Genomic DNA, 15,409 nt, shown 5'->3' with positions numbered 1-15,409 from the left:
AGGATGTATTTCTCACTCACGTTTATTTTGAGTGCGCAGTGTTTCGTCTTATGTGTTTGTAATCACTCTTCACAGTAAAGCTGGTAGTTCCTGTGATTTGTGTTTCAATGGTGTACTCGCCTTTCACCAACTCTTATCAGCTGCAAACCCTCTTGTACTATACTGAAAATAAATCACAGTAAGGTACCCACTGTTCTGATGATGGTAGGTGATATTACACATTTTATTTCACTTGTGAATATCATCTATAAAATTGAGACACTACCGAAATATGCACAATTGTTCAGTATGTTTGAGTTGGTTATGTTTTGATGATGATGGGCCAAGCTAGTAATGGTGTATATGATACATAAAGGGAAGGACAGGGAAATCTTACTCCATGAGGTGTATAGTGTCTGTCCAATACCAGTGTACAGTTTCTTCTACTGCACTGTCTGATAAACCACATTAAAAACTGTCCAGTATCTTGTCATGGTTGAAATCTATTCAAGGTAGAATTGTAGCTGTGTACAGTCAATGTATAATCTGACATTGACTCAAATCACTCATGCTGAAGTGCTGAGTTTTTAAACCTTTGACAATTCTGAAACACGTGCTCTAAAAACCAACCAACCAACCAACCAACCAACCAACCAACCAACCAACAAACAAACAAACAAACAAACAAACAAACAAACAAACAAACAAACAAACAAACAAAAACCAAATCCCCCAATAATTTGGCCATTTAATTCATACATTTTTATTTTTTTTTTATTTTGCAGGATTGAGGGTCAGAGGCATCCCAGTGCATCCAATGGACAGGTAGAGTACTTTTCATTGTCTTTCTTTTGTTGGCATTTTACTGAGATGACTGAATTGTGTGAAATTCAGAAATAACAAGACTCTAACAATTGAAGAAAGATATCGTATAGATAAAAATGAATGAGTAGTCGGTGTCAATCCGAGCTGTGCAAATGATGTAGAATGATATTTGAATGAAGGTTCATGTATGAATTAGTGTGTTTATTTGTTTCGTGTTTTGCAGTTGTTGTTTTTTTTTGTATTTTAGTCAACCAGAGAAATTTACTTGAATGAATGGATATTTGAGTGATTTATAAAATAAAGAATAGATTTAGACCTGTAGATGTCATTGTTATAGAGCTCAGAGTATTCAGCGCAAGGAAAATTTAGGAATATGAGGTTTACTGTATTTTCTGTTTTGTTTGTTATTATGTAAAATCTTGTTATGCATTTCTTATTTTGTAACTTCTTTATGTACCATGTTTCTATGAGAGGAGAGTAGTACAAGAAAAAACAAGCAGATGATCAATAGACCGTGTCTGTATGAAATTAAAAAACACTAACACTTGTAACTGTAAGTCAGCATACTCAATGTTGAAGAATACTGCCAAAAGTGCTCTTTTATAATAACTATCTCATTGACTTTTATGATGCAGCTCACATTGTTTTTGTTGTTGTTGTTGTTTTTGCTTTTTCTTCTCTCTTTCTGGCATATCTATTCTAAAATATTCTTTATGCATTTTATGTGACTTTAGGAAGCGCCCTCTAGGGCTGGAAGCAGACAGCTTCAGAAGCCAGCCAGTAGACAAAGGTGAGGTTACAATAGTATTCTATGGTGTATTATATGAGTGTAAGCAAAATAATGATAAACATATTTCACAATGCTTTTCCTTCTGAATTTCAGTCCTGAGATCTATCAGCAGTATTTAGTGGTACTTCAATGTCTTTTGTATAGAATAGACATAATATTCATCCGTTCTCATTGGAATGGAAAAATTTGATGATATTCCTTGAATTCTTTACAATACATATGAATTAGACCTTATGGTACTATATGTTTGTAATTAATATATTTGAGAGAGATTGCTAATGAATACACTGTATGGGTATAAACCCTATTTCTGTTTTCCATTTTCAGTGGCAGTATGGATGTACAACATCCTGGAACTACAGTTGGTCAGGTAATGGCATTATCTCATACAGTATTTATTTCAAAGCTGAAATCATTATTAATTTGAAGAAGAAACTTTGCAGTTTGATATTTACAAAGTCATAAAGTGATATGAGTCCTATCACAGGCTTTTTGCTAGAATCAACAAAAAATATACATTTGACAACTTTTGTCACAATAGTGCATGAGCAAAGAAACACTTCTGAAATTGCTGGTCTCCTAATTACCGTGAGGTTTGTAATTCTCTAGAAAAGATATATATATATCTTTTTTTTTAATGTCTAACCTTGTTGAAAATATTGAAACACCACAGAAAGAAGGAAATGCAAAATTTAATTTTCTTCTCACTGCAATGCGGATGAAGACACTTTAATTATGATCATGACTGTGCAGATAAACTCTGAACATGAAAGTTGCATTGCCACCAAAACTTTGCTATTCAGAGAATTAACTTCTTACCACTCAGTCTCTCTTCTCTTCTTTTATGAAAGTAAATGCATTCTTAAGCATATTAAAATGTAATGGAAGACACTGTTCACTGAAGTATGGCAACTAGCCTTTATGCAATATGTAGGTGTGATTGAAGTACCACAAACACTCATGGTCAAGACACGTCCCGACTTTGGATTTGGGCGGAAAAAACAACAACAAACAAAGACGGACATGTATGAGAACTTGCATTCATGTGCAAGCGCACCCCCAATTTTGAAATGTTTTTGTGGACGAAAAGATGCACCTTATACATGAGTGTTTATGATAATAGTTAATTTACCTAAGGATTTCTTAGTTCGTTTTTTTTTTTTTTTAAAGAGATTTTATGAAATTGTGTTATGAAGATTGTATTTTCAAGTAATACTAGTTCAGGTTAATTTACCTCTTTCATATTGATTATCTTTTTCATTGCAGATTTCCAGACCCCAGACTAGCAGTGGTAGTCGAGCAGGGTCTGCTGGTAAAGGAGCAGGTGCTCAAGGTGCAGGTCAGTAGGTCTATGTCATGGTGTGAAATATGTGACTACCAGTTTTTTTCTTAAATGGTTTTGCATTTGGAGCTTAGAAAAGAGAATGTGTGAAAAGAAAAGAAAAAGAAAAGAAAGAAAGGAAGAATGAGAAAGGATGATTGAATCCATACGTACCTCAAGAATTGTGGATTACAGTAATTCATGCATCATAGATACATGTAAGTATTTTAGCTGCTAAATGATAGAGAACTCATTGCCCTTTGTTTATTTCTCCTTATGTTCAGAGAAAGGTATCAACTTGGTGTAAATTTCTATTTCGTAGTTTTTGAAATACTTCAAAACCCATGAACGGCCATTGTTTCTGCTTTCATCTCAGTTGTAGTAAGGAAACTAATTCATCATCACATTTTTGTGTTCTTTCTTCCACATCCCATACCTGTACAGGTGATCTTCAACAACACAAGGTCAGTCTGAATTTTGTAACTTTGATTGGGGGCGGGGCGGGGGGGGGGGGGGGGGGGGGGGAACCCCCCAAAACAAACCCTTGGGAGTTGTAGTTCTTTCTTTGAAATGCCATTCAGAATGCTTCTACTTGTGAATGTGTATTAAACATTTTTTTTTTTTTTGTACTGCAACATTAGTCAGTCATTTATTGCTTGAAGTCTTATGTTGCTCTTTAACCATAAATGTTGCAGAGCAGAGACAAATTAGATGCAAGTGTCATGCCTTTTTGAAGTAGATGTTGCAGTGTTGTAAAATGTTGGCTTGTGCAGTTTAGTGGAGTGTACTGTATAATTCAAACGGATACTGCTGGCTGATTCCTATGTTGATAAGAAAGGGGAGGGGAGAGAAAATTAGAGGAACAAAATATTTACATGTTTATATTACTTTAGTAATTCCTTGTTGGAGTAAGTATGCAAAATTGTTAGCACTGCTTGAATTACCCCTTTATGTGCCCAAGCACTTGACTGAACTTGCTATGTTCCATCATCTGCATTCAATAATCCATCCAAACATGACATGGTTGTGGAGTTAACAAGCCCATGGAGGTGTAGCAAATAAATGTGCCATACATAGTCCAACAGGAAGCCATGGGTACACATAATAGGGGTAGGGGAATTAGGTACTTTCTATTCATTTACAATTACTTTCCAGACATTTATGTCAGTGAGTGAAGAAACACTCTAGCATGTGCACCAATCAGCTAACCAAGCACATTAAGGGTTATCATGTACAACAAATGTGTTATTTTGTTTCACCATCATGGATTTTAATTGTTTGCTTTCTTTGTGTCAAATTACCATCAGGATCCATCACCCAAACCAGGCAGCAATGGACCAGGCATCAGGTAGGTTTGATTGTAGTTCTAAAGTGTGTTCATTTATTTTCCTTTTTTTTTTTTTTAACTAAAGTAGCCTCGTGTAAGCAAGTGTTGCATTTAATAGTAGAAATTTAATTGTGGTTACTAAGCAACATTACAGACTTGTATGTTTTTACAATACACGTACAGTATCATGTTGTGTGGGTTTTTTTTGTAAAAGATAAGAACATGTGTTTGTTTTTGATGAAAGTAAGTTTAGGTAAATTTCCTGAAATTAGATTTGAAATGCTTGAAATGTTCAGTTAATGTATTTTTGTGCCAAAATATAACATTTTACATTCAAATTATGTTATTATGTTGCCTTAGTATGTATTTTGATGTGTAAGGGTTGGCAGCCTTGATAGTATCAACAGTGATTTTGAGAAAAAAAAAAACAATAACATAATAGCAATCATAAATGAATTCGGATTTATTGATGACATACATCATGTACAAAGTACAATACTGAGTACATTGTGAGTGTAATAACAGTTGTAGTACAATTATCAGTACTTGACTACGACTGTTTACCCATGTAATCCTAGTAGTGGCAGTAATTAATTGTGCTGATGATATGATTTTGTTTTGAATAGTGATGATAGTATCAACATAATTACATTTATACATAAAACAAACAATATCATATTTTCTCTGTTTCCCACAGTTGCATAAATGTGAACCTAAACTGTAATGATATCTTGTCCCCATCTCTCAGACCACCAGAATACATGCAGGCATTTGAGAGTAGGCCAAAGATCCCGCGGACGCCAGAAGGAAAGAGGCCAGCCAGCCGTGGGATGACCCCGCCCCCTCCCATCAAATCCTCAGACTCTCCCCCGCCCAGCCGGCCTGGGACTGGAGGCAACAGACTTAGTAAGTGTAGAGCACCTTGTGTCATTTCTATGATGGTGTCAACTTTGTGTATACAGACAGAAAAAGGGCTCTATATAGAATTCAGTGTTTTCTGAATGGTGGCTTGATAAGTGTTAGTGTACACCTTACATTGTAAAAACACCAGTGTCATCTCCACAGTTTTCATTATCAACATCATGATAGAGCTCTCTTAAACTGTTCATTTTCATTACACTACCTGTAGTACCATTATCACCGGTACACAGATAAAGAGCTATGACAGTTATCAGTTCTGGTACAAGGACATTGTTATGAACACAAGTAGAAAGATACATTGGCATGGTGATAAGTCTGTTCTTTGAGAAACTGTAAGATGTCCCAAAACTGGCATTCCAGGTTTCCATGGCAGTCTAAAATGTACAAGGTTCTGAACAGAAATCAACCAGTTTCTGTAATATTAATGTTTGGTGTTTGCCCGTGTTATCAAGTGTGCAAGCTATAGATGGTGCTTTTTTATGTTTATGTGTGTGTTTGAGTGTGAATGTGTGTGCATGAGGAGTGTGCGCATTATCTGTGTTTGGATTTGATCCAGAGATTTTACTGACTTGTTTTGTTATTTTTCAACTTTTCCCGTTGTGAAAAATGCAAAGAGATATCTGTCAGCAATTTGCCAGTAATTTCACCTCACTGAGTACCAGTTGCAGATAGTCACTTTGTTTGAAATATTTCCTTCCCAAATCGTCCAACCCTCGTATCCCCCACAAAACAGAAAAGAGGAAGCCCATACCCCAGGACCTGCCACCGGTGGAGAATGTGGAGTTGGGAGAGGGGCCCATATCCCGCCTCTCAAACCCCCGTGGGGGGTCAAACAGTAAGAGAGTGTCCCACTAACAAACACAATACGTATGTTATTCGTGTGGCTTGCACACTAACTGGAAGGTCGGCCAGGAAAGCTGTGCCTCTCCAAGGCTTAACCCCCAATGTGCTCTAATTTCGAAAGGGCGCGTTCCATGGCCAGCTTTTGCTGCCAGCCGTTACAAAAGAGCGCAGTGTGTTAAAACGTATTGAGCAATCAGTGTGGCATAACAGGGTAGTCAAAAAGTTAATGCTTGGCTTAAAAGCTTGTCATCGAATGATATCAAATAATTCTTACCTTCCCTTATGGTGTTGAATACATTTGTATTTACATCAAAGTACTTGTGATAAAGCTAAAATGGAAGTTCTGCTTTTTTAATTGCCAATGTGAAGTGAAGATTATCCCAATGGCTTCTTTGCTGCTATAGGTGTACTCAACTACACTCAACAGAATATTTTATGTGATACTGCCACAATTGTGTGTAGAAATTTCTGCGCATAATGCTCAGTGTAAGTTAGTGTCATTGTGCAGAACTATCCAGTTTTGTAACTCGCACAGTTTGGGAAGTGTCGGTTAATATTGGTTTGCTTAAAATTGTATGTCTGTAGTTTTGAAGACTGTGGATGGTGCAGGTTGTGATATACATTATGTGAACCATACCAGTAACCACTGAATATGGAATCAGCACCGTGGAGTAATTTGCTTCAGTGGAGCCTATTAGCAAAGTTCATTTGCTTGTCATTCCAGATGTGAGCTGTGTGCAATTTATTCAAAAACTATTGTATTTTGCCATGCCTCTGTGATTAATCCCTTTTTCAGCTTTCCGATCACATTAATCCTGTTTAATCATGTTCTTTTTTTGTTTTCTATCAAGAGAGTATCATATCCATTTCAACTCAATACTACACTTGTCTGATCATAAGTTATATCAAAGGATGTAAACTTATCTCGTAGGTGTGCCTTCACTTTCATACTTATGTGTATACTCCTCAGTTTCATTACGCTCCTGCAAGTTAGATTACATTGAACTTCATACTTACATACTTCCACTTCCATTGATTTGTATCCTCTATTACATCCTGTTTTATCTATTTAAATCTTACATTCTTGTCAACTCTTTTTATCTCCATGGCATCCTGGATCCTCCCCCCCTCCCCACAGTCTTCCCCTCTCCCGTAAGCTCAATGACCATTCCACTGACCGAGGACCCACCAACCCCGCAGCTAGAGCCTGTCAGGTCAAGGGTGGGTTCAGAGCCGGTGGAGTCTCGGGTCAGTTCGGTGACCCTTCCTGTCAGTCACCAACCCTCCAGCCCGTCGGAGCCGGGGTCAAGATTAGCGTCGGTCAAAAGTATGACTTTGCCGTGTGTGCGTGTGTTTTTTTTTCCCCAACTGTGACTAACCAACACATATTTTGTCCTGCTTTGCTTTGTGTATGAATCACATCTACAATGTCTTAATAGATTTCACCAATTATGTTCTAGGATGTACATTACTCCATTGATACCGGAGAAAATGTAGGAAATCCCAGTGTAAAATCACACCAAGACCAGCCTTGAGGCACATGATGTACATCAATGATTCACTGTTATCAACAAGTACCTAACCACTTTTTCTTCTCTCCTATTTACTCATATCTGCTTTTCATTGTTGTTTTTGACTATGTACTGGTGTACTTGAATCATAATATTGTAATCATCATGCTTCCCTGTTGTGGAATACAAAGAGATGCCCAGCTCACATGTCTTTCTCATGTGTTCTCATGTGTGTAATTTAATTCTAGTACATTTGTACAAGGCTGTACATTTCCTTATAGTTCCTTACCTTTGTACAATGTATTTACGGATGATTGTGTCATCATGCATCATTTATACTTGTACAAAGACTGAATAAGAATTTAAAGACACTCTTTTAATACCTAAAAAAAAAATCTTACAAATTGGAAATAACTTCAGGAGAAGGGGGAGAAAATGTGTGGAAGGAATGGCTAGAAATCAACACTGTTTGATGAAAGGTAGGTGGATGAATAATGTGTTTGTCTTTTCTCCGTTTTGCCACTCGTTCAATTTTTTTTTTTTTGTGGTATTCTCTTTATCCCAGGTTTAAGATCAGTTGTTACACCGGGAGATACGGTTGATAAATATGGCGTTCAGCCAGCAGACAGTAAGATCTTGATGCAGTGATCAGTTGAATCTCGCACCTTTCAAGGGCAAAGATTTGCCCCACTTTTTGTTGTTTTCATATTTGTTGTAGTTCCTTGAGTGCGCAATAGTGGAAACCACTTGTGCCACACTCATTGTGCACTGCACCTGGCAAAATGCAGTGACAACTTCATGATTAGATTCATCTTAGGATTGCACTTATAGATGGCATAGAAATCCATTGCTGTGTAGTACACAGCTTTGTTTATATTCATTTATAGTGTAGCCTCATCTCACATCGCACTCAAGTCACTGGTTAGGTGTATCTCTATTCTTTTTTATGTAGATTCACAGTGTCAACAGCACCTGTCCAGATAGTGTTAGACCTTTGCTGATTGTTACACTGTTACACCAGTGTCAGACCCTTAATTTTTATGTTTCTTGATTTCTGTGCTATGTGATTCAAGCTTTAATCCCCCCTCCACTGCTTGCAACAGATCTTTACAAGTCCTTTCTAATACATGTACTTTGTGATATTTGACTGTTTTACAATGTCTAATGACCCCTGTCACTCTGGAATTAAATTGCCATCTAAAGAGAAGTCACTACACTCCCTTGCAAGTGTTTCATCCTGACAGGCACCATTAGTTTATGCTGACACTTTAGGCATGCACTGTTTTCTTTCACATAAGCTTACACCATATGCTTACACAATTGGCCGACACCAAAGGCTGACACTAGAGGCTTGATTACATTGTAGACTTCCTTTATAAGCAGACGCTATAGACTTACCCAATAGGCTGACACTGTAGGCTAACACTGTATGCTAACACTAGGCTTGATTACACCCTGTATAAATTTACTATAAGCTACAGTAGCACTATAGACTTACACCAAAGAGTGACAATATAGTCTGACACTGTATGTAGCTTTACACTGTAGCCTTTCACAATGATATAGACCCACACATGCTAAATCCAACTTGCTACTTGTGTATATAAAGCATATCAGCACATATTACTAGTGTAGTGTGCCGTCACTGGTAGCAGAATGTAGCCTTCATTTCAACTATGTTGTCACCCTCCCATATAGCAGCAACCACACCCGTAATAGTTCATATTGAATTACAGTTCAATGCACAAAGCACAAATTTAAAGAAAGTTGGTAATAGTCTGGAAATATATCAGTTTTGCACTGACAGTTAAGTGTTTTTTGTGTATGATTTAAGTGTTTTGTCATTTGTTTGATTGCTTTTTGCTTCATTTGTATGTAGTTTGTTTGTTTGTTTGTTTGAGGGAGGTATTGAAGAGAATTGTTGTGTAATTGCAACAGTTAATTTTGGACAATTATCACTCTGTCATGTCATAAATTATATGTAATGTGTGCAGGATTACTTTGGGAAGATATCATCATGTTCCAAGAACACCAATAGATGCATTAAGTATCCAATGACTGTTAGATAAGGTCAAAGGAATACTCCCATCTCTCCAAACTAAGACCGATTCTGTGACGCGCTATGTGTATTTTTGGCATGGGCAGCGCCATTAACGTGGTGTCTTAGCCGACCCCCCCCCCCCCTCTCTCCCCCACCCCCTTCCGCGCGTGGAATGAAAAACTGATGCATGGTTGTTTTAGCCAATGTTCGTGTCATACTGAGTGCGCAGAATGTTTGCTTAGTGTGCGAACCTTTGTTACAAGTGCGCGATAAACATGTTGCCCGGGGGTGGGGGAGAGGAGGGGGGGTCGGCTAAGACACCTCAAAATGAGCTCATGGCTGTGTCCAGTGCCACAAATTGTCTGCTGCCCTCAACGAACCCGAATCGGTCTATAGGAATTAATATAATTTGGTAGATACACGTACCACTCTGATACAAGTTGCCTATGACACTTTCTTATTTCTTTCTTTCTTTCTTTTTTTTTTCTCTCTCTTTGGTTTGTAATGGGATGAGGCAATAGCTACCAGCTTCAACCTCTTTAATAGACACAAGAAGATTGCATACACCGTTATTAAGAGTGCTCATTGTCTGGTTTTCCCCAATAGCCAAGAATTGTATTATCCTTATGGTCAAACCACCCATGTTCCTACATTTTTCCTGCATTTTTATGTCACTTGCCTCCCCCCCCCCCCCCCCCCCCCCCCCCCCCCCAGGGTGCTAGATGCATCAGGACTTGCAGATATATGTACATTTTTAGAGACTGCTATTTGTTTCACACTAAATCAGGCATTCAAAGTTACGGCTATTTGCATCTCAAACCAAGTCTGGGCTTTTGGTTTCTCACAAGCTGTTTCCTCATTTCCTCATTCTTAGCTGTCATTGGTGTTATAAGCTTGCTCCTGAGTAAGACTGGCATTTAACCAAGATTTCACATTATCCCAGGTGTGGGTGTTAAAGGTAATGATAGGAAGTGCTCACCAGATAGATTAAAAAAAAAAAATGCAAAAAATAAGGAAAAGTAATTCTTGCATTACCTGCACCAGAGATGATGTACAAGACATGTCCAGTTTTACCCAGGTAAGAATTACTTTGAAGACTTGAACCAATATCAAATTTTTCATCTATCAAACGTAAAAATGTTCTGCCACTCATGCATGCCGTTCCATACTCGCTTGAAAACTAGGTGGACGCTCCTTCCATCATGCAGAGGATGACATCATGGAGTGGGACCACAAACCACCGAGTAAGACACGTTTGACGTGAACAAGCACAGAATTTTGTTATCACCCACAGTTATTGCACCCGATCCCCTCATACTTCATGAATGATTTCCAATTTTGACTTTGCACCTTCTTGTTTTGTGGTAGAGGGAACAATGGGCTTTTGGCTGAGAATGTGCTGAATCACATGCACTGATGTGTTACTGGTTCAGCAAGGTTTATTTCTCAGTCCTCTTGTTTGTTATTTTAATTTGGTAGGTGGGATCTTTTTATGTCTTTTATCTTTTTTTTTCTCTCTTTTGTCTATGATTTGTTGATAAGCACAGTGTATCCTGCCTGAAGCTACCACCCTTGATCCTTTCAAAGTTTTGGTGTGGTTTTCAAACGAGGCACTATGATTCTTAATGGGTAGATACTTGTTAAACAGATGCCTTTTGTTATAATTGTAAACATGATATACATCTCACGTATAAATGGTATTCAACAACTTGATAGGTGATGGTGTGTGGTCACGTGTGGTTGTCTTCCCGTTTGTCACATGATCAGGTCACATGACTCAGCAGGACCCAGGAGGAGAGACATCATCACAAAAAAACTGTCTCAAAGAGTAAGGACACTAGTGTGGGTGCCAGAAGCCCAACCTTGTTTTCTACTGTGCACCCATTGTTTTATGTTGGTTTTTACCATATTTTGAGAGTTCCTATTCCAAATCTGGTTGACGCAACTCTTGCATCCATTATGGGTTTGAAATATTCAAGATTACCACCAAATGGTCACCAGAAATCGTATTGTATCTCAAAACCATTGAGGATGCAAGAGCTGCATCATCCAGATTCAGATTGAGTGTCTTCAAAATGAGGTAGAGCCAGTAGAAAAAAAAAATATATATTGGGTGGATGGTAAAACAAGATTAGGTTCAAAATCTGACTTTGGTACCCAGACTATATCATTTGCTGTGTTCCTGCACAAACACTCTGGCACTGTGCCTCATTTTTTTTTCTTTTCTTTTTTTTTTTTTTTTAAAGTTGATTCTGTCACTCTTGCACTGTGCCTCTGTTTTTGTTTTGTTTCTGTTTTTGTTTTTGCTCTTTTTTTTTTGGGGGGGGGGGGAGGTGTGGGGGTTGATTCTGTCAGTGTGTGTGTGTGTGTTGGGGGGGGGGGGGTTGTTATTTTTTCTCTCTCTTTTTAAATGAGATTGACTCTTTCTATGCCAGGGACTTTGTACAGTGTGTATAACGCGAAAAGATTTTCTGTGCCATGTGGCACTCGGAGCACACAAAGGTTTGACATTCCATTTACATTCTGTCTTTGCAGTGTCTACATTATCCATTACACTGGAGTAACATAGATATGTATGTTTAGCTCCACTTCCGTTACTAGCATGATTATACAAATACGTAAGCAGATATGTATGTCAAAGGCTACCTTTATGTCTAATTCTCTATATATTAATGTATGTCGGGTACTCACTCCTAGCAAATGTAGCGTAGGCATGTCTCTTGTCTTGTCTTGAAAAGGTCAGTGGTGCTGAATTGTGCTTAGGACCATCTAACTATTCTACACATGGTACAAAATCTCAAGTGAATGGCTGTCTCTCTTCTGTCCACTCATGCTTTCCTTGATGACCACACACCAGGCCGTCCTTCCAATCATCCAGAGTTGAAAGAATCGTCCTCCTCTGCCAGTAGGAGACTGAGTAAGGCAGAGTGTGTTGCAGTGATCATTTCTGCTTCATTCTTTCCCTCTATCTTCCTTCTATTTACATATCTATCTGAATGTCTATCTATCTATCTATCTGTCTATCTATCTATTTATCAATCAATCTATATAGCTAGCAGCTATCTATCTACATTTGTATCTATCTATCTGTTTATTTATCTATCTATCTACATTTGTATCTATCTATCTATTGTATCTATCTATCTATCTATAGTATCTAACTCCCTACTTCTCTACCTCACTACAGCTCTTGTCACGCTGAACTCACTGACTGTTTAAACGAGAATGTCATCTGTATGTGTGAAGCCTTCTTCAACAAGCGCATAAACAATGATGTGATTGACTTACAGGTCACATGAGTATGTGACTGGTTGTATTTTTTTTTTTTTTTTTGGATCAAGAAGAATGCTTGGTTTCATTTGGAAAAAAAAAAATCAAGAACCTCACTCTGAACTGCCCTGATTTTTCTTGTCCAAACTTACCTCACTCGTACATCAGGCCAGATATCCCAGCATGCATCTGAAAAAGGAGCATCACCACAGACGAGCAGACGGCAGAGTAAGAAATCTTTCAGCACTAAAGACACTAATTCTACCCTTTAATAGCCATTATCACTACTGTTTCCTTCTCTGTAATGATTTATTGTACCTTATTTCTTTAATCACGTACAAGATAGCATTGAGATGTTGAAGTCGATGCATTAGATGTGAAACATTTTGTCGCATTACATTTGCGCCAAGCATTTTGAAACATGTCGGTTATTTATTGATTCATCCCTGCTTTTATTCTGACTTGATTTCACCACTTTCAAGTCTTTGCGTTTCTTCGCACTGATAAAATGGGAAGCCACAGTCTATGCTTCTGAGGGCTTTGTGTTTTAAAACAATATCCATCTCTCCCTTTATCTATGCTCTCCGCTCTGATCATGTGATCAGGCCGGACATCCCATAAAACAGCTGCAGAGAGAGAGGCGTCGCCACCCACAAGCAGACAGCAGAGTAAGACAGATGTGTAATCTTTATGACTGCCATTGTTATTGTAATGATGTTGAGAAGGAGGAGATGATGATGATGATGATGATGATGATGATGATGATTGTGACTATTATTACCATCATCACACTTGTTTGTAGTAGTAGTAGTAGTAGTAGCATTGATTATGCAATCATTGTTGTTCTTAGTAATTTTATGATTACCATTTTTTTTAATGTTTGTTTCAGGAATATAATCATTATCCTATAGAGTTTATGTTGAATATATATAATATGTATTATGTTTTGTTTGCTTTTCCAGTGGATTATAAGCAATGCTGCATAAGATCTCATTTTGAAAGATATATCTTCGGCAGTGAGCAAAATAATTTTATGTTGTGAAACTTAAACTCTTCTCCCTTTATCATATAACACTTATTAAAAGAAACATGAACATCTTTTAAAATCACATATTCAGCACTTTCAGTAATGACCATGCAACTATAAGCAGAAATGTAACAAAGAGACTACATGATCTTTGCATAAACTTCACTGACACTTTGTAGATTTTGTTTTCCTTTTATCAGAAACTATCAGTGATAAGCACCCAGCTAATCAATCTCATCCCGTATTAAGCCAAAGATGAGCTGTACCTTTTGTTAGTTAGGATGTTGTAAAGAAATGTTGATGTAATATCTAAAAGTGCATAATTTTCTTTCCTACATTGTATATACTACCTTTAGGCCGCATATCCCAGCATGCAGCAGACAAAGAGTCCTTGCCACAAGCAAGCAGACGACCGAGTAAGAATATTTCCCAAAATAAAAGTCACCTCCCTCTTTGATGAATCTCTCTGGCACTGTAATTCTAGAGATCTAGCAGCTCGAAATTGTTACTGTTACTGTATGAATGTTGACTTGTTTTGATTAATTTGAAACATTTTTGCTTCAGTAAATATATAATTATTTTCAAGGTTCCCACAATTTATTTGAAACAAGGTCATACAGTACAGTTAAACTTTGGATTGTCTTAAACGCTGAGAGGAATCAAATTTCATTTCTACAGAGATGGAGAAGACTAAGAGTAGAGGAGGAAATAAAAAAGAGAAAGGCTTTATGAGCGCACATGTGTGTGTGTGTATGTTGAGGTGTACTTGTATGTGTGTGACTGTGTTTGAGCTTTGCTGCATTTGATTTGGACAACCTGAACTGAGACTAACAGACTTAACTCTGAATGTCACATCAACTGTCTTCACATTGTCCAATCCTCCCATGCTTCCATGACTGTCTGCCATGCAATCAGGCCGCACATCACAGCATGATGCAGAGAAAGAGGCAACGCCTGTAGCAAGCAGGCAACAGAGTAAGAGAGTGTGCAGTGAAAAATATTGACTCCCATACTCTGTTTCTCTCAGTCTAAGATTTACTTGTTGTATTGAAAATGATTAGAATTGATTTTGTGTACATAGTGACCACAAGTAAGCATTGAATGTGTTAACCCATTTAGGACAAGCTGATTTTGCTGTAGTACACCTTTCTCATAGACACCTGCCAGAGTATACTCGGGACTGGTCTTCAACTGGTTAAAATAAGCAAGCAACCATGCAGGACCAACAGCTGTTAGTCCCCTCCAAAGGACTAGGTAATAGGGATAAAGTGTCTTGCATAGGGGCATAACTGCTGCAGCCAGGGGACTTGAACCAGGGGCCTTGCGATTGACAGCCCATGTTCTTATCCACTGAACCACATTAGCTCATTTTAATGACACTTTCACACATTGTCATATTAGGTTCACCTGCAATCATGTTTTAGCATTTTTTTTCTATGAAATGATTAGTGATACCATTAGGTTGTTGCGGTACATTGTGTGCTTATAACGAGTAGTGACGTCTCTTGCAGTAATCTGCCCCAGTTGATTCATCAAGTATCACCGTTGATTATG

The 15,409-nt window shown here is 37.8% G+C and overlaps 1 protein-coding gene across 1 annotated transcript in view; it reads left to right on the top strand.

Moving 5' to 3' along the window:
• LOC139710618 (lisH domain-containing protein ARMC9-like) overlaps positions 1 to 15,409 on the top strand; it is a 53,792-nt gene that overhangs the window by 28,603 nt on the left and 9,780 nt on the right. The window contains exons 22-27 of the mRNA XM_071622542.1: positions 765 to 804; positions 2,861 to 2,933; positions 3,360 to 3,379; positions 4,223 to 4,263; positions 4,991 to 5,148; positions 5,897 to 5,998. Of these exons, the coding sequence (XP_071478643.1) occupies positions 765 to 804; positions 2,861 to 2,933; positions 3,360 to 3,379; positions 4,223 to 4,263; positions 4,991 to 5,148; positions 5,897 to 5,998 (434 nt within the window). The remainder of the gene's footprint in view (positions 1 to 764; positions 805 to 2,860; positions 2,934 to 3,359; positions 3,380 to 4,222; positions 4,264 to 4,990; positions 5,149 to 5,896; positions 5,999 to 15,409) is intronic.

This window comes from Diadema antillarum, unplaced genomic scaffold, assembly GCF_040938485.1.
Source record: "Diadema antillarum isolate AM-2024a unplaced genomic scaffold, OU_Dant_1.0 seq00001548_RagTag, whole genome shotgun sequence".
In the NCBI taxonomy this organism is placed as follows: domain Eukaryota; kingdom Metazoa; phylum Echinodermata; class Echinoidea; order Diadematoida; family Diadematidae; genus Diadema; species Diadema antillarum.
The sequence above is the reverse complement of the archived record's forward strand: the minus strand, read 5'-3'. Positions and strand labels throughout refer to the sequence as shown.